The following is a 21,102-nucleotide window of genomic DNA, read 5'->3' as shown; positions in this document are numbered from 1 at the left end:
CAACTGTCCTCCAGGCTCCTACTGTCATTGTTATCTATCACCAGGTTACAGGGCACAGGAAAACTTTACATCTACAATTAGCAGCTGAGTGGATGTCTACATATCTTCATTTTACCTTACTGTAATTTCACCCACTATTTCTTTTTTCTTGACACATCACGTACATTACATCAGTAATGGTCAGCATTAGACAGCACCAAATTGCTTCTGAATGATCTAATACCTTATATTTAATCCATTTATTATAAAGTTGCTCTTCCCCGCTCCCCCCCCATCCCCCCCCCCCCCCCCACCGAATTTATCATTCGCTGCCTTTAAGAAGAAGGAGGCAACCTGCCAACTTAATTAATCAGGTGGGTTTTAGCAGGGGTGGTGGGGTGCATTTCCTTGATTTGGGGGTGCGGGGTAGTGCCAACCTTTTTGCTTTAGGATAAATTCCGGCTCTTCCATCAGGGCCCAAGGGATTATTTCCATTGAAACTGCTCCTTATATTTCATGGAAACAACAAAGACTTAAGACAGGCTGCTCCCACTCAGAGTTCAGCAAAAATACCATCTGGGAGTTGCTTCCCTCCTGTGAGGAAGAGGTAGAAAGGGGATAGATACAGGTTTTCCAGGCACATCTCTGACTGAATCCAGTGCTACAGCTACTCCCGCTGCCGCTCTTGCAGCAGCAGGTGGTGAGGAAGCTGAGCAAGTTGGGAAAATCCAGTATATTGGCATGGCAGCCCTGTAATTTCGGTACACACATACTCTAACTCCACTCAGACAAGACACGAACATTAATTTAGTTCTCTATTAATTGTGAGAAACTGTATCTACTACTACAGATGGTTTTGAAAGAGCTAACTCAGGGCACGTGCTCTTTCCGCCTCTCTGTGACACAACACTGAGCAAATGTAAAAGAGAACAGATTCAGGGACTGGAGTCTTGCTCGGCCTGTAGGTAGACATCACAAGGGTTGCTGGCACCCCCCTCTGTATAGCATTCCTGTGAAAGGACACTTATTCACCAGTCCTACATTTTTTCAGCCTACTGTGCTAAATATCATCATTACATTTGGTAGGCATTCTAACAGAACTGCAATACAAATCTGTTTCACTTGAGAAGCAAAGCCTACGGTTCCTTAGGTTTTATAACACAGTGCTTAGTACAAATTCACTGAATTTTTCCAGCGCTTCACTACGTGATTTTAGGAGCCTATTTTCCCCAGTGGCATGCAAGTACTAAAATTGCGCTGCATTGCATTTTGCTCTCAGTAGGTGGGAAAGTGCACACTCAATGGGTTATTTTCCATTCTTTATTTCAGTTTTATGCAGCCACAGGTGGGGGGTCTTTCAGGTGGTTGCCTAGGTTTACTAGGCACTTTAGAGTCATAGCCAAGCTTTCTTAAAAGGGTCTTACAAAACATACCAGTGTTGTCAATCATGCAGTAATGAATTTCATCCTGCGTAAAGAGAAATAACTTTCAAGATCTCTCAAACTGGAAAAGGCAACACAATGAATATCAGCAAGCAAGGGGTGAGACATCCTCTGTTTTGTAAGGGGCACAAAACTATGTCGCTTGTTTATACTTACCGTTTACCTCTCTGTCGCTTCCCCTTCTTCTCCCCAGGTGTGATCTCTCTGCTTAAGGGCATACAAAGCTAACGAAGGATGTACTTTCCATCATTTACTTTTCTACCGCTGAGGCTACTAAGAGACCACAAAAATATCACAAAACAGGGAAAAAAAGGGAAGTTGTCAACCTACTTAACATTTGCTTTCAGAGCTCTGAAAGGAACTTTGATCAGCAAACATATCATTAGATCATGAATACAGGTATTCATATCCTATAAAATGTTGACAGCTTTCTCTTCTTGCATAAGAACACGCAATGAAATCATACAAAGATAAAAGATACCCCTTTCTTTCCTGAAGGCAAAAATTAAAGAAAGGAACCTTCACCTTCTCCTAACACTGCACACACACTGAACAAAGAAATGCAAAATACGTTGCATCTTTTTGGCTGTTCATAGATTGGAAGAACTGTACACATTATAGCAAGATGTGCGCACCATGAAGAACCAACACACAAGGGGATAAAATAGTTTCATGGCTGTTATGCAGATGGCTGCCCTGACTGTGCAGGAAATTTCTTCCTCCCCCCCTCAGTTTTAAAGTAGGCTTCTACACATATTCATTATGTGGGAATTAGTACTTTGTTTCTGGGGACACCCACGTCCTCTTCATTCAGCTCAGTAACACTAACCACAGGACAGCAGCCAAGGTCACGCAAGCATCCTATCCTGCTAAGTAGTCTAAATCCTTGGAGAAATGCAGCTCAAAACGGAACGTCCAAATGATTTTAATTATAAGCAATATGAAGAATTGTGAAAAATATTCAGATGCTGTAGTACCGCCTGCGTGCATGTCATTTTCTTTTTCTCAATAGAGGCTTCAGCTATTCAGAAACTGAGATGTCCAAGCTCAAAAGTAAGATTCTATGTCCCATGCGTTCAAAGGAAGGACTGCATTTGTGCATCCAAAATGGTAGCAGTCCTTTAGGCAGATTTGTTTTCATAAATAATAATCTGGTCTGCAGAACATTTTGTGAATGTCCAGTAGTATCTCAGATGACAGCAAGCAGTTTCATCAGCAAAAGCATCAAGAAACTCCTGAAATTTTCCTCAGAAAATGCATTAAAAGAAACAATGAAAATTTGCATTTTCATTAAGGACTCTAATTTAATGAGAAAACACCATCTTTCACATTTCCAATATTTAATACACAGACTCTTAGCATGGGGCAGATATTTACTGCCTCTGAAATTAAAACATGCTAATATGAAGAATATTCAAATGGAACACGTACTGTAAAGATTTATTTATTTATTTTTAACCAACAGTACAAAGCTTTCTCCTGCCTGTGTACTACAGAACAGTACAGGCTGTATGGAATATAGCAACACGTGTCTATATGTTATTGAAAACAGTAAATTCCCATTTAAACAAGGGTTACAATCTGTGCACTAAACACTCATTAATGGTTATGAATCAAAATAAAGGGGGGGGGGGCCTTGTAGCAGGTGTGCATATCTATGAATTTCAATACATTGTAAAACTGTCTGTAGCCAACAGCTTCATCATTTGGCCTTTCTGAGCTTAGAGACAGGCAATTTTTCATGATTTTACTATTTCTGGCCAAACAAAAAGTTTTTAATTAAATATACCACATGATTCCAGATGTTTGTTTATTTGTTCCAATGAGGCTGTAAAAATGCCTGAATTATAAAATTGGAGGACTCCTGCAAAAACAGGCTCGGCTGGAGTGCTAACCGAACACAGGGATCTCTCCGGAGACGCTGTGCACAGGACTGCGTGTGCTTTGAACCTGATTTCTCTGGAAGGGCTGTAATACTGCAGCTCATGACTGGAATTCTTTATTATACAAGATTATAAGGCCAAGTAGCAAATTTACTAAACTTTTTTTTTTTTTTTTAATTGCCAGTTGCAGACTCGTTGCATCATTAGTTCTCCTACATATCTAAAGAAGATTTTAGATAGGTTCATGGTTTCGGATCCCAAGTTTCCACTTATAGAAGCCAATGTTTTCTATGTTTTTCTGCCACTTTATAGTCACGCTGCTTGGAGCTTGGGCATTCTCATGGTTTCTTATTGCCAGCACGACAAAATGAGCTATGTTGTGAAACATCAGGCACTTTCTAGTCTACCCAAAAATATGAAGTTACAGTTTTTTCCTCATTAATCATATTCCTTCTGATGTGACACTTGTATGGGTGACTGGGGCCCAGGCTGCTAGGTTAGTTTTGGCAAATATGGGAAAAGTTGCAATGAAAACCACAGAAATTATGGGAATAGTGACAAAAATATGGAAAACGTTCAGGCCTTCAACAGTCAGATTGGGGAATGTGCACTGTGGAAAAATGAAAGTCTCTACAATATTTGGAAAAAAATGCATACAATTTGGAAAGGCTGCCCGAGTCTTAGACTCCTAATTCCCATTAGATGCAGAATGGGAATTTTGTGCCCAGCCTCTTAGCTATTTAATAAAATTTTAATTTAAATTTGATTAATCACTTAATTACTTTTTTTGTCTTTTAAAGTCTCGCAGCAGAGAAACACCCGTATTTTACTCCCACAGAGACAGAGCTCTCCAGGAGGTGATCCTCCAAGAACTCACTGCTAGTCAGCTTGATCACACTCCTTGGGTTTGCTTTCAAACCACAAAACACTGAGAAGGCTCACAAATTAATATATGTTGTCATTTAAAAGCAAATCTTCACTTTTCTGACCATTAAGAAAGCCTTTGCACAGAACTGCGAGTCACTTTATATATCATCCCAAACTCGTCCACCCCACCCTAGTTTCACATGACCGGTTGCTTTCATCATTGCAATATACAACAAGATAAGAGTACATTTTTATGCTGAAGTTTTAATAATCTACAGTATCCTGATTCAAATCCAACATTCCTTGTATTCACAGACAAGAAATTGTTGACCCTGCAAGTGACAAGAACATGAATCCAGTGACCCAGAAAATATATTTCTTGAACCATATTAGTCAAGGTCACACTGAAATCCAACCACAATTTATTCCACATTTGGAAAAGCCTTTGTGCTTTACAGAGAAACACGCAGGCGCTGGCAGAGACTATCACTACGGAGCAAGTGAGGTAAATTGGTCCACAAAAGACCACAGCTATTGGTGGTGGTTCTATTCCAGTCAACAAATAGATTAGGGCTCAGGGGAGGCACTACATGAGGCTCTCCTTAATCTGCTCTTTCATTACTGCCCAGTGAAAAACCAGTCCACAGCGGAGAGCTGAATGAATCATGTGCAAGTGCACTAGACCTGTTGATTCCTTTGAAAGGCAACATTTCTGACTGACTGTCAACTCACACAACTGGGAGAGACGTCCGATGCATTTGCAGACTCGGGGCAAGTACCAGTACAGGCGGGCTGCTGTTATCAGATGGAAGCATTTCACGGCAGTAAGCCTTCCTAAGGAAACGTGCCTTCTAGCATTTCTCCCTGCCTACATTGTTTCACTCATCCCTTCCTACCTAGTCTTCTCTCCGCAAGGCAACCATAGCAGAAAAACTGGGGAGGCAGTAAACTAGAGTGCAGCTTGGAAGGGAAAAAAAAATAAAAAAAATACTCCGTCAGAGGTATGAAGTTAGCTGCACCACTGAAGAAATAGGCATGGGTCAGTCCTGTCCACCTTCCCTCCAAGTGTAAGGTTTGGCAGGTCTATGGGCACAAGCAGGGGCCATCCAGCAGCGGCTACGAGAAAGACCCAGCCTGCCTTTCTCTTGGATGTACCAGAAGCAGCTCACAACAGAGTTCTTTAGACATCTGGCACGACCTTCTGACAGACGGCAAGGACTCCAGCCCGCCTTTGACCGATTTTCTCTTTCAAATCCTTTTATCTAAGGGAAACTAAGGCAGGAAAACAAAATCTTTTCTTAACCAAGTCTTCTCTCACATTGGCACTCATCTGTACCACTGCTTTGCTTTCCGTGCTTCTCCCCTGTCTCTCATGCTTTCATTAATCTCCATTTCCCAAACTGAAAAACAAAGCAAGGCACTAGAACCCAATTTCTCATTTCATACAGGCAAGCCAAATGAGATATATATTTTTTTTTTCAGAAGAGACTTCTTATTTTAGTCTTCTCCCACAGTGCCAAAAGATTTCCACCCGCTCCCCTTGAGGCAGTGAGCACTGCACAACTCACTGTTGGGACATATTTCCTGGCATTAATAGGAAATGTCACAGCTTATTTTTGAGTGTTCCTGCCCCTGGAAAATATGATCTTGTCTGTTCCATGCTACTGTGAACTTTTTTTGTTTGTTTTGGTTTAAGGTTATTCATCTCATGGTCAGAAGATCCTGGCCTAAGAGGTATGCAGCCTATCACTCACCGTAATGTCAGGCAGTTTCGAAACCGTAGTATTTTCAAAGGACACCTCATGTAAACCAACAAAGAAAATTTCTCACTATTCACAGCATCTCTGCCCGATACAGAACTTTGATATATTGCATCTGCTTATAGCTCTCTCATTCATCCTATTCTTAGTTATTAGACAAGTTAAAGCAAATACTTCTTATATACATATAAAGACATCTTTTGTTAAAAAAATTGTTTAAGATTCCTTAGATTAACTGAATGATAAAGTACTACCCGCAGGTTTTTTATTATTATTATTCTGTTTTTGGACAGCATACAATGAGCTGCTTTATGCAGATATACAGAAAAATCAATTGATAAGCATAAAGTGCTGTTCACATTAAGAAAACTAACTAATTATGATAAGTTGCTACATAAACTGCTTTGTGACTTTCCCAGCAATCAATTTCAAACTCTAAATAAGCCTCTGGCTTGAAAACACAATGAGTACCTAACAACTGTGTCAATAACAACAACAGAGAAGACTGCAATGATAATATAAACAGGATAATTATCTTTCTAGAAGTAAGTTTTTATGCAAACCGATTTCCTTTTCTTTTTATGTCTGTGATTTAAAGACAGCACAGCTTTTCAGAGCGTGTGCGTATTGAGTTGAATGCCTTCGAAAATAAGAACTTTGTATATTAACATCTACTATTAAGAAGTGTGTGTCAATTTTATAATTTTACTTCAGAAAGTCTGAAGTATTATCTTGAAACAGTACACTCAGTTCTGGAAGGACTGACAGACATTATCAGCTCCAGACGAACCTGAAAATATTTAAGTATAAACAGGCTGAGCAAATTGAGGTAGAACAGGTAAATCCCCAGAGGATATTTTGGGACTTTCATGCATCACATAAATTGTATTATTCCCTCTGGCTCTCAAAAAGTTCCTTCTTTTTCCTTCAATACCAAATTTTAAAAGCAGTATGTCTCCTTTGACTTCTATTAGATTGTAAATTCCAGCACAACTGGATGGGTAAATGCTTGTTGGACATTCTAAGGGACACTTCTGTCTTGACCTAGTGCACACCACAACTCCTGCAAAGCTAGCAGCTGGGTTTTATATATGGTACACCCTAAAAAAACCACCACCAGAATGCATTCTGTATAGTCATACCAGTCATTATTGAAATGCAATATGCCAAAGAGTCTCAGTACAATAGCACAGTATAATGATCACAGGGAAAAAGAAAAAAAAAAGAAAAAAAAAAGCCAAACCAGACAGCTCAAGTTCAGGTGTCTCTCTAACAGATTATATGTCTACATGCTTTTGCTTGCTTAGGAATGCAAAAGCTTGGAAAGAACTTAATTCCAAAACAAATCTTCAGTGCACCCCTGTTAGACAAAAAGAGAAACTGAGCGCAGAAGAAATCTCTCTTTTCCTTTGTTCAAAAATGTTTCATAAAATTACCTTTGGAGGGCTAATGGGAAGCTTAAAATTATTCTGCCCCTGGCTTTCTGGGCATTGCTTCTGAATGCAGTTTATGGCTTTCAAACTCAGATTAAACTGTTTCAGAAAATAAGTAAACGAGTCTGTCAGTTGACTTAAACATATTGGTAGAATAAATAACAATGTTTCATTCGGACAGTCATCATTCAAATATAAAATGAGAAAATAATGTCTGTGCATACCAGAACACTTGGATAATTAACTGAATAGACAGCAACACAGGACAGTGGATTTGTTCAGGAAGTTCTTACAAGCCAGAATAGATTGGAACTATTAAACCTTGGCATAAATCCAAGCTAAGGTTCTAAAAACTACTTACATAAATATAGGCTTAGTTTTTAATGGAAATTGCTGCTTCTTCCTTTTACCAGTAAGGTATGGGGCAGCCTTACCACTGGTTGTTCCCAGAAGCAAGAGCACAAGAAAAGGAGTCATTTGTGAAATGTTACTGGAAACCAAAAGGCTTTGGCAAACAAGTATGTTTTCAAGTAAATCAGGTAATAGACAAGGTTATAAAATATCTGTTTATCTAAAGGTCATCCAGCACTTTTTTTTTTTTTTTTTTATATATATGGGAAAAACAGATCTGCATGAGAGTCATGATTTAGTAATATTACTTCTCAAGAGATAGAATGATAAATTACTCTTTTCCCCACCAATTGGAAAGCACTGTTCTTTTCAAAGAGCAAATTGAGTTTGAATGTTCACATATAACAACGGAACTTCCATAGCAAAGATGCCATTATGAAAAAGGAATGTACAACCTGATGGGGGGTGGAGGGTAGGAAGCCTTTTTCCACACATCAAACAAATTATCCTTAAAATTACATTATTAGAATTATAAAATTTCTTTTTCCATCAATGTCACTATGTTAAGAATTGAAAGCTCTATTTTAAGATTTTATATGTACCCAGTTAATAAAGTGTTGATAAGAAGCAGAAGGGTACCTGGGCCATACATACGAACCACTAAAAAAAAATAATGATATAAACAAAATGTTTGGAGCAAGTTTCTACTAAAATACATGACATTTCATTACTTTGTGTATTGGGAGCGTGGCCATTTCTATTTAAAAACAACAATAAGAAACTGATTTATTTTTTCCTTAAAGGTGGATCTGGACAAGCAGAAAGAAAGGTGGGGCCCATTATATTTTGTTTCACCAGAAAATTTGAAAACTACAACAGTGCAAGCACTGGAATTTAAAAGATAAGTGAAATGCATTGTATGGCAGGGGGACATTTCTTTAAACTAACTTGTGTTATCTGGGTAAGAGAATTGCACAAATTTCACACAAGTAAATCACTGGTGTCTAAAACCATATAAAATGAGACAGAAAATGCTAGTTTAACAAAGACCAAGGGAAGACCCTTAGGAGTTTGAGATCATTGTTTTGGAATCAAAACAAAAATAAAGATGGCTATAAAATTACCACTTTGGAAGGCTTGCCTAATGGGACAGCAATTAGATCTCATAAAGAACCAAGACATATTGCTGTCAGGTGCCCAAAACCTGCATAGGAGGCCAATACATTTTCTGCTAAAAAATACGCACAGCGGGATCAAGTAAAGGTTCAACTTAGAAATGTGGGTCTAGGCAACAAAGTAATTTAAGGGAATAAAAACTTTCCCAAGATGAGGAAATATTTTCTAGACCCTCAAAATAGGTATCCAATATTTATGGCTCTCTTCATGTACTTATATACTCAAGCATCCTAACACCTGATATAGTAATTACACTGATTATTCTGTATTATTCCATGCTCATGCTTCACTGTCACGTGCTGTTTCTGGGGGCTCTGAAAGTGAGAGGTTTTTCAGTTCCTGAATGCTGCCTGTACAAAATACTGTGTCAACCCAACAAGACCAGATCCTGTCTGGAAATAACCTAACGCATGCATGAACATGAAAGCTATAAGATGCATGGTGCAACACATGCAGAATTGTATGCTTTTGCTCTTCCTGCAAAATTCATAGATAAATAAAGCGAGAAACATCCAAGCAAAACTGTACCATTCAAACACATTCGGCTTGCTGCTGCTCCCCCTCCCAGTCCTCCCAAAAATCAATTTACAGCTGTACCAAACCATTTGCCAGACTTTCAGATTCTGGTAAACACATTTCTCCAGGGACAAATAAGAGCGCTCACAAACTTAGAGCATTCTTCTTTCCAGTTTGCATTGAAAACTGCCAATACTTACATATGCAACAGCTGATTCAATCATTTTTTACAGCACTGAATGCATTCAGTGAAAAAAAAAAAAAGTATTGAAGATATTCAGAACCTAAAATAGCATGTTTAAGTATTTCATTTTTTTCTTGGAGATTTTTCTATTGAGTCCAATTAATCTTTTATGGACTTGTTAACTTAGAGATTTTTCTTTGTATAAAAGAAGCTGATTGAGTTAATGGGCCTTGCCAGCAGGTTGTTCCAAGCTTTATTTACAACACCTGGAATTTTGGAAACTTTTCTTAATTATTTCCTTGTGAAAATATTTTATATATACATATATAGAGAAACTTATTGGACCATGCTAACAATGTCTCTTTTAGGGCCAATTTTACCCTTTTTTTGGATGACACTCTCTTCTCCATTCACTTTATTTATAACTCTGCTTAATCATCAAGGAAATTTTCAGCATGTTTAGCATGCAAAGCAGAATATTTCTGGGAAGAATAAAGACAGAACTAATAAAGAATTATGCACACACCTAAGGGTAAGAAGTTGATAATTTGGGGAACATAATTTTCCCCTTTCCTAGTAAGTGAGCAGACATTCTCAAACCTTCATGAAGACAGTGGTACTTGGAACCTGGTGAGGTCCAGTTATGAATGGACACTACCGACATCTCTGCAACACCTACTACAGCCATGCAACTGCTTTAGTGCCAGGGGAGTCAATTAATAACGCTGGCACACATCCTTTGAAGCTTCATGATCCTGGCATTTCTTTCGCCAAGTCAGATTCCAAAATCAGCCGTGACGCCACACTTCTAATTCACTATTATCTAAATAAACAGATCTGAAGATACCCTGCTTTTAATAGTACTTTATACGGGATTTTATAGAAAGCAGGCATTTACAAGGTTCTGCCATTCTACTTACTGTTCTTCTAGTCCCTAGCCATTTAACCCAAGACCAGAAATCCAGCCTCAAAGCAAATATGCTTACCTGAAAACCAAAGCCACCACACATATCTTGGGAACTAGGAGGACACTGGGTTGCAGCTATTTTCATTTGTTCTGGGTTTTTTTGTTGTTGTTGTTTGTTTGTTTTTTTAATCTCTGAAGACCAGGTGAGTGCTGAAATCCAGGATTTTGGTTTGGCCCTTGCTCTTTACAAAGCACCAGTTACTGCATGTGCTCAGTGTCAGAACACAACGCACTAGAACACATCCAGGACGCCCGAATTCCAGCACACCACACAAATTTACACCAAGACCAGAGTGTAGCCTCACGCCCATTTTTAGCCCTGGCACAAGCACAGCAATACAGGCTGCAACCAGTTAAAGTCTCATCAGTTGCTCCCCTCATCCTTCCCACCTGAATCACGGCTCCTCATTCAGTTGCATCACCTGCCTGATACCTTCAGGAGGTTTCAAGTAATAAAGCATTCTGCTAACACTGCCTCAGTCTTCTGCAGCACTGCACAGCTTGAACACACACTGAAAGTGAGCTACCATCACTTCATAAACCTCAGACTGACTTTGAATCCCAAGTCCTCTACCAAACCTGCCCCTATACAAACGGTTTATCATCAACATGGAATCCACGTGTCATGTGGGAAATAAATATTAAGAGCATCGGTGCTCTAGTTTTTAAGCTGAAAAATGCTAAAGCTTTATAAATTTCTCCTTTTTGGAGCCAAGATGAAAGAGCTTGGAATGTACCCATCCTGACTGCTTCAGTTTTTCACCTGTTCCCTGAACTTTTTGCTCCATAGGTATGCAGAAGGAATTTGAGAATTTTTGCCCAAGGTGCTTTTTAAGTTCTAAGGCTTGGTGAAAAAGGAAATTGAATGCTGATCCGCCTTTAATGTTGAAAAACAGAGATGAATCCCCTTTTATTGCAACAAAAATGTGTTAACATTTCAAAATTATAGCCCTAAATTGTGAAACTGCCAAAAAGCTCTCTCTTTACAAATATTAGAAAGTTTACAAATTCTCTCAAAATTACCAATGGCGCGTGTAATCATCTACTTAGCAATATTTAAGTACTCTAATCTCTTCACATTTTTCTTTCTCACACACACAAAAATATCACTGAGTGTTTTTATCCATAGGTTTATTTGCTTTCCCAGTAGACTACCTTTAAATCCTTTTTAATATGAGTTAAAAACTGTAGTCTTGACAGGTATGGCTTTCTCATCTAGCGCTTGAAAGGCACAGCGTTCTCCGTACAGTGCCAAGGCAGCAGTAACTAACGCAGAGGAGGCCTTACAGCAAAGCTCCCGCCTCACAGAAGTTCATACCTCTGTGGTTGGTGAGGTCTCTGGATCCTGACGGCAGAGGTGTGTAGTGGGTCTCTGGAGAGGTGGAGGCAGCATCACTAGAAGCCTGGGTGAGAAAACAAGTGTTATCAGTACTCTGAGTGAAAGCCAATGATTATGTTAAGAGGACGCCCCTGCAAGACGAGCGCTATGATATGGTTACAGGTGCACAGAGCCACCAGCCGTGGAGGATTTGTTTGGGTTTGTTAAGGCTGCCTGCAATCCTTCAAGGCAGCTGTGCTCACAAGAGTTTGCACAATGCTATTAGGCATGATTACTAAAGGAGCAGATTCTACAGCTCACAGCTTCAAAAAATTGCCATCTTTATCAGGGAATCTTTAGGTGATGTTAAAAATGTTTCTCTTGGTGAAACAGCTTAATATTTACCCAAAGGAAGTTATGAGTGAGTCCACATGTGAAAAAAGGAGACAGAAAACAGAAAGCTGGGGTAAGATACCATACTTCTCAAAACTAAGCAAAAATCAGATTCTGCCATCCCACTGTTCTGTGAACTTAATAAAGGGATCTCTTAAAAACTATAATGCAAAAATGTGGCAAGTATATGGAAATATTAATAATAAACATTTAAAACCCACACCAGAAGCCGAATACATTTAAAGAAGCAAGTACCAATAAGACTTACTCAGAATCCTTAAAAGCAAAACGTGTAAAGGAGAAGAGAGGAAACCTAAACCTCTCCCCATAACAAAAATTACAAGATCCTATGATGCCAATTTAGAAAGATTAGACCATGAAGCTATAGTTCGCAATAAAGGTGCAATAAATCTTCACCCAGTTGGATGTATCATCTGAAGGAAAGAGCAATATCACTCCAAGACAAGCCACATTTACCACCTTGCTTTTTAGCTATAGAGCAGCAGTGTTGTGTTGTTAGGAGGAAGATATGAAAATAAAGGATGGTGCTGGTGAATCTGAAACATCATCACCCTGTTTAAAATTCAGTTTAAGTTAGATGGATTGATATCATGGTAGTGATACATCCAGTTTCAGGCACAGAGTTTGCTCTGTAGGGTTTACAATCTACCTTGCAATGTACATAAAAAGACGATAGGTTTTAATAGAAGACACAAAGGAAAATGGCCACTAAAAGTCACATGATAATTTTTAATAGAAAATATGAGACAAATAAAAAGAAGAAATACAAAAGCTAAATGATTTTGTAAATAATTTACTAAAGAGAGTCTTGAGAAAATAGTTGCTATCTTCGATGCAGGTAGTTCCCTAAAGATATATTGGTTTATAAGCTTCAAAAGGCAAAGGAATCCACTTCATTCTTACTTCTTATTTTGTAATTAATCATAATCTCAAAAATTTTTTTTTTTTTTAATTGAAATGCATTCAAAACCAGATTTACAATGTCTGGTTAAGACAAAAGTGTAAAATAGGTGTATAATGTTTTGGAGAAGAAAAAGCTTAAATACGAATTAAAATCTTAATTGTCAGACTAAACCTCAGAACCATCAGAAATCCACAATAATGACAATTAACCATGGAAATAGACTGGACCAGGCTGTAACTTAGAAATCTTCTTTGTCGTAGCTGCTAGACTCCTAAACAACAGTATATTAAAATATCGAGAGATGAGTGACTCTGTACATTAGTATAAGCTTTTGCTTTTGGAGACCAGCTGCCAACTTCTATGTCAGACCACAGTTGCAGTCCCATTTTTGTCCCTAACAAAAATCAGGTCATAACATGAGGACACATCATGCATCAAAACAAACATCTTAATAGAGACGGGTTTGCCTAAACAGCAAGGATGCTACTTGTCGGCTATGAATAAAAATCCAGAAAATCCTGACTTCACCAACTCACCAGTGATAATAGACGTTTTTCAGGGTCCCTCCTTTTCAGAGGTAATGCCACAGACATGACTCTTACCTTCAGACACAGTGAATAATACTTTGATTCTGATGAACTGTAAGCATGCAGCTCAATCTACCCTGGACTACGAAGTATCAGAAATCTTCCCTTTGATGATCAATAGGAGCGGAGGGCACGTAACACCTCAGAGGATGAGACAGATGCCCTTAACATCCAGCAATATGACATGTGAAACTAATTCCAAGAACAGGCATCTGTTCACGACTATCTGTTTTCTTTGGGTCAAGTTGTTCTGGGTAAGACAGGAAAAAAATGTCACTAACTATTTAACATAAGACTTCATTCCTGTAAATCACTCCAAAAGCTGGAGAAATAAGTGGTCTCGTACTGTACACTCTAGATGTTATCTGCCTATTCAAGTGTACTTATATGGGACTGTGATAATAGTGAAGGTTTCTCTTTGGTACTTTTAATCTCAATTTAGACTGTTGACAGCTTGATGATAGCTTTTCCTAAAATTACTGGAAGAGACTTTGCCTTTTCAGCAATATACCACTGAGTGAGCAAAATTCAAGAGCTTCTAAGAAGGATATTGGAGTGAAGGGGCAATTTAGCTTTATTTCCAATTTTAGGAAAAGCAAGAACACAGGAGGGTTTGTTTATTGGTGTTTTGCTGTTATTTTATGTACAGTATATAATTCCCTGTCAAATATCAAACAGTTTTCATTACCTTTGAGCTAAGCAATCGCTTAGAGCAACTTTAATTCTACAGAATATCATCCAGGGTTAGGATTGTTTTGCAGAGACCCTGGCTGGAATCCTGAATAGCGTTTCTAAGTAAACCTGTGCACCAGCAGAAAGACAATTATTTGTTTTCCCTACCAAATACTGACATTTGGCCCTAAGCTATTTTCCAAAAAGATTTGTATAGATTGTATTACTCTTAATATTCAGTGGAATATTTTGACAGTGACAGCATTGACATGTGGCAGCTATGTCTTCAAGTATTGGTGACATACACATCAGAAGTTATTGTGCAGTGGAAGGTAACTACGAATACAAAGAGTTTTGAGGGAAGCTGGTTACAATGGGTGCAGTTTTACAGGAAAAGGTCACCAAATAGCTCAGTAAAGAAATTCTAACAGTATTACTAGAGGAGAAGCTTGTACCCTTGCAAGCGTTAAAGCCATCCAAGCTTTGCAGTATACCGTAGTACAAGGTATAAAAGTTACAAGGCCAATAAAGACTATTCACAGCCTAAGTTAGGCATGTAACCAAACATTTACTAAATTGAGATATCTCTGCTTTCATATGAGCCTGTATGTTTTGTGCAAGCTAAGTATTGTACTTGTTACTAAACAGATTGTAAAAGAGTGCCAGATTTTCAAACCTTGTTCATCAAAATTACAGATGCAGGAGAAGCTACAGTAGGAAAAAAACCCAAACAACAACCAATGAACCAGACCAAAAAAATTCAACGAAAAACCTCTCAAACCCTAAACTTAGAGTAATTTTAATTCAAGCAATGGTTATTGTTTAGGAGATTTTGCTTTCTGTTGATGAGTAAAATGTGGCTTGATATTAGGCTACATTGGCTATAATGGAAAAGCATTGATACCCATTGATAGTTGATATTCTTCTATTTGCGTCACATAGGTTGTATTTGCATCCTTGTATTTCTCTGCTAATATTTACCCTTATTTCTAAGGCATGCCACAAATTCTTTAGACACCTACACACATCAGTAACTGTAGAAGCCATTAATATATTACACTTGACAAATTTTACAATACAGGAAGAAGAGCAGCATGTTGGCATGTTCCTGATAAGGGATCAACAGATATACAATGCACTTATGGAAAGATGGGGCAAGTAAAATTGTTTCAATACACACATACATACAAAGGAAGATTTCCTTAGCTAAATACATCTAATTCCAATGAGAAGTGGTAGAAAAAAACAAAATAATTGAGGAAGTATTATTTATTTAGGGAGCTCAAGACACTGCTTGGATTGCTAAGGATCTGATTGTATCTGCACCTTAGAAAATATTTCAGGTGTTGGGGATTTCTCCTTTGCAACATGTTTCTCATCTAGTATGGGAATATCTCAAATCCCCAACATTTCCCAGTGCAACTCATTTATTTTCTTTTCAGGGAGCTGATGAAGAGGCAAATTTCCTGGGGACAGCATGATACTCATTCTCTAAGTCTGACCCACAATTATCAAGAATTCTTGACTTCTGTGATACTGTTGTTTATTTTCATTCATCACAGTTTTAACACTTGTCAAAGTCATCTAGTAAGGTCACAGAGAAATGACCTAAGCAATTTGAAAGCTCCTTGCTTCTCATTTGGTGATTTACATTCAAATAAAAAATGGAAAACAATATTATAACATTGCAGTGATCAGCCCAATGGTAGAAACCGCATTATCAGATGCAAAACTTGGATTTAGTAAGAAAGTATGATTTATTTAAAAAGATTTTTAATATACCCACAGGGAAACTACAATTAAGAGCGAAGGAAGTCACTGTATTATACATTTTTTAAACTGACAAAAAAACATTTCTCCAGAAAGGTATATGATTAATGGGACAATCTGTGGTATAGTTCCAACTTAAAGGATCAACTCATACTTTTGAAAGACTTTGTTTTATGTAAACAAACCGTAATATTTTCCTGTTAAGTTTATTCTGTCTCAAACACACTCAATGCCTAAAAGTATTCATACTTTAGCAGATACCTGGCTTATTATAATATCAAGAAATGTCTGCATGAACACCTACTTAGCCTAAGGACTCATTTTAAATCTCTTGTGCACACATATTTTCTCTGAGACACAATAGCAACAGTCTTCAATAACTTGCATATATTGTGAAAACTTGCCTAAATATCTGCGTACCAATAAATCAGCAATGTGTCAATTCGATCCCTTCATAATGCTGATGGCATCAACTCACACGTCTTAACCCATGAGAATATTGGACCATCACGATTTGTTCATATTTGTGATAAAATGTTCAGAAACTTTCCGCAGAACTCCTCCTCAAGATTTTTCCCAAAAAATTTTTAGGTATAACTAACTAGAAATTAATAGTTTACAGATTAAATTAGTATATAAAACATATATAAATGTGCGATGAGGAACACAGTCTGCCTAAGAACAGAAAAAGATTTCAAAGTATTCATTTTGGGTTGAATTTATGACATGTTGGCAGAGAGTACCAAAACACTGCTTTAGAGGGACTGTTTCTTCCCATGAGTTTGCAGAGCACCAAGCACAATGGGGCTTTGATTTCACTGTGAGGTCTTCAAGAGCCTCGTGATAGCAGAAAATAGGATGGGAAGCAACAGTACACCACGTCTTTAACCATTCCTAGGGAACGGTCAGGGAAAAACAACTTTATCTACATTTGCTTTTCTAGGAACTCAGGAGCCATACAGCCAGTGAAAGAAAGGGGTAAAATGCGAAAGAAGGGATAAAGAAAGAGACTAGATGATGTGCAAAAGCAGGACATGACAGGACCACTGCATATGGCAGGCTACAAAAGCTCTTGCTCTCTTCTCCCTAGCTGGGAACTAGGCTACAGCTCTCCAACGGGCCGGCCTGTTTCCAATAAACTGTTGTTCCTGGGAAACCAACAGGTGACATGGCATGCTCACGTGGAGGGCCAGCTTTCCTTGAGGAAACGGCATTTCCCAATTCCCCTGCTCCACAGCCAAGCATCCTTAACTGTGAGTTAGCCGTTGCCTTTACAAACCTCCAGCATAAATTAGACTCACCTTAATTAAGGAGGAGAGGGGGAAACAAATGCATGGTGTTCTCATAACTTGCCTGAACTCTGTAGGGTTACTGAGGTGACCTCCTAACCTGACACAGAAATAGGGGTTTATTTTACAATCTGGTTTTAGGCGTTTGACCACAGTACTGAAAAATAGAACACAGCAGATGAGATTTGGATGGAAAGCGGGAAGGAAGGAAAAAGGTGTTGCCCAGTTTTGTCTTGACCTCATGGCTTAAACTGTGCTTCTCATTTTTTGCTGAATGTCACAAAGATCTGAATGACTGACTTTCATCAGTAGCCATTTTTAAGAAAATTTAAAGTAGTAATTTAACCTGTCCTAATAAAGAAGACAAACACAATCTGATTACTCTGAACTAATATGCCATCTTAATTTATTTTTATAAAAGTATCTCATCAGAAAGGATTTCCTATGAAAATATAGGAAGCCTCTTTCCTAAGTTTTTTGTTTTCTTTTATTATTATTATTATTATTATTGAGTGAATTTATGAGACCAGAAAGGAACTTCAAGGCAGGTATTGGTAGGATAAGAGAAATTTTTGGCTTTATGTTTCTTTTGCCTACTAAGACTCAAAATAATAATTTTTCGAAAAACTATCAGGATTCTGACCTTCTAAGTCTGTGATGCATAACTTTTAGCATGATGTGGAAGTGAAAAATGCTCTTCTAGTATGCAAACACAAAGTGAAGTCTGAAGGGCCGAAAAACCAATAGAATAACACTAACATTTTGAAGAAAATTAAGTCAGCCACACACCAGCTACTGGCTCTCAAGAGGCTAGAAATCTAATTAGACTAAAGAGAAGTTTTATTTTTTGAATCCTCAAATTCCACTTTTCAAGGAATGAACCCCCCAGTATTTGGATGGCAGTGGTAAGGGAACACCCTGTGTAGTATCAGGATATACCGTACATCTGCTGCATTGAAACAAATTTGTGGAGACCAATGGTTCCAAAATACAAATGGTCTGCTATTTTTGGCAGCTACACACGTTCCTTCAAATACTTTCAGCTGCTGAAGGAAGTAAAGAAGGGACGGTAATTCAGATAAGCCAATCCTCTTTGATTCACGATTTGAGAAACACTAAAATTTAAATGACTCTGCTTTCCAAATTAAATCTCTCTACTAGACATTTCTTTTTATATGTCTAAACACAAGCATAAACAAAAAAATATCTAATATTTATACCCATGTTAGCAAAAAAATGCTGCAACCCATTTCTGACATTTTTAGATTTAATAATTAACACAAATGTTTTAGCTATAATCAAGCATGTGAGTTTGAACTTAGCAAATATTAATTTTGGACATTTTAGCAGCCTATTTTCATGTGTGATGCTATTAATAGAGTAGGCCAAATTATTGTAGTACCAGGATGACAAGCAGAACAGCGATCTTATATTTAGGTTGGCCTTCCAATTCCAATAACCTTTAACAAGAAAAGGTAAGAGAATTGTGCTTATTTAACAGAAGTAGTGGAGCTTAAGAAGATTCAAAGCATTTCAGAATATATTTCCCTTACTCTCCTGTAAGAGAGATTACACTCCTCACTTGAATTTACTTCACCTTTTGGTTTTCACATAATGTTAAATTGCAAGGTTGAAAGCAGGGTGCAACTGGATCAAAAATGTAAATGAACAAAGATAATTCTTATGCATTTAGGTTTAATTGAGTGTAATCGATATGTCTGGTGTGCAGCCAAATTCAACTATTGTGAAAAGCACCTAATGTATGGACATTATTTTTGGACTACTGAATGCCAGAAAATAATGAGCTGGCATTCAGCTTTGGTGAATCAGACCCTGAATTTCCATCTAAGAGCAGTTTTGAGTTATTACTGAAGATAAGGAGTAAATGTGCAAGGGAATTTTATCCATGTTTCTCCCATGAATCATAAATGAGGGAAAAAATTACAGTCTAAATTGCACTTAAAAGGAATAAAGTCTTTTCGTGTCATACATGATTTATCAAAATGATCTCATTTTAAGAGTACTGTGGTGTATCTTGATTAATAACATTAGTAAGCATGATGAATGGCCTCTTTAATGGTAACACGGAATTTATTGGCAAAATCCCTACTTCTACCAAAAAGGGTGGGAAGTAAAACACAGAGCGGCTACTAACTCGCAGAAACAGCTTAAGTAAACTCTCCCATGTATTTTGCATTTAGATGTCTTTGAGAATTCTCAGTTTCAGTCCATTCTCAGGTTCATTTTGAGAACACGTAACAGGTATTGCCTAACGTGGCAGCTCTGGCCACCACAAACGTCGCTTTGCAGTTCCCAGCAGAACAAGCTGAACTCTGCATGTACTGTAAGAGGATGTTGTGTATTAAGGTCTTTCAAGAACATCAGCCCCATCCCCTTATGACCTTTTTCAATATCCTTTTCATTTTGTTTTAATATCCTAAATGCTTCCCTTCTCCCATTACTCCATCTTCCCCCTCCCCCCCCTTTTTTAAGCCTGCTCCAGCCTGCCCTAACTAATTTCCTTTTGGGCTGACAGATCAGAGGCCTTCCTACCACTGTTCCTTTTAGACCTGTGAAGCCCTCCTCGTAATCCTGCTGCTTGTCCACAATTAATCTTTCCAGTTGCCACATTATTAACACTACCACCCACAGACAGAGGATGCCTGAGCACGGCTGGACACTCGCTCCCCACTGGAGCATCAAAGTTGTCAATCACGCACTAGTCAGAAAGCTGCCTGCTGTCAACATCAGAGGTTTTCATCCTCTCCTACCCGCTGATCAAACATTTTTCTTCAGAAGATTAATTCCAAGTCCCCACCCATTTCCTCCCATATCCTCTTTCCCTTTTAGGTTTACTCAATGATCCATCTTCTGTATGGAAAAGGAAGCAGTGTATAATAGAAAACCTTTCAAAACAAAAGTTCAGCAAAACTAAATTTAAATCCAAGCTGTTATCAACCTCTTCCCCCCCACACCCCGTGCAAATTAAACACCTTAAAGAGCTTGGATTAGACCTAGTCACAAATGCCTTTCTTTGATCAAAGGCTCCAAGACTTTACACAAATATAATCACAAGGCAATGACTGCATCTAAGGAGCCTGAATTGATTGGTTCTACTGTAACATATAGCGTAAAAAAACACCCATTTTTGTGCTTTCACGATCAGTATTTTTCAACTTGTATCACTGAAAAAGCCAAGAATTTTAGCATCTTTTTAATACTAGTCTTTCAAATTCAGTAGGGGGAAAAGAAAAAAAAAGTAAAAAAAAGTGACTTCTGACTGCATGGTATTTGCCTTGTATCTTTTAAAAAATGGTATCTTAGCTGTCTACCCTTACAAGCAGAAGGATGCAAGAGATTCTGCTGCTCACTCAGTTCAGTTTAATGAGTTGAAGGAAGGTCACTTCACTGTTACCACCTCTCCCTAATCGTATACCAGACTCTAATATTTTCATTTGTGATGAGTTAAATCTTACTGCTCAAGTGGTTCAGTATCATTCATTATGGCAGGTAACAGTATCTGTCCCTAAAGGAGCACTTGAACATTCTAGCGACACAAGAGTAAATGAAAGTAATACCCATTAATACAA

At 38.0% G+C, this 21,102-nt stretch overlaps 1 protein-coding gene across 1 annotated transcript in view; it reads right to left on the bottom strand.

Moving 5' to 3' along the window:
• Window positions 1-21,102, bottom strand: part of LRMDA (leucine rich melanocyte differentiation associated) — a 680,164-nt gene that overhangs the window by 97,046 nt on the left and 562,016 nt on the right. The window contains exon 6 of the mRNA XM_037399990.1: window positions 11,877-11,961. Coding sequence (XP_037255887.1) covers window positions 11,877-11,961 — 85 coding nt within the window. The remainder of the gene's footprint in view (window positions 1-11,876; window positions 11,962-21,102) is intronic.

Source organism: Falco rusticolus, chromosome 9, assembly GCF_015220075.1.
Source record: "Falco rusticolus isolate bFalRus1 chromosome 9, bFalRus1.pri, whole genome shotgun sequence".
Classification (NCBI taxonomy): Eukaryota; Metazoa; Chordata; class Aves; order Falconiformes; family Falconidae; genus Falco; species Falco rusticolus.
Note: the sequence above shows the minus strand (reverse complement) of the source record. Positions and strands in the feature narration are given on the sequence as shown.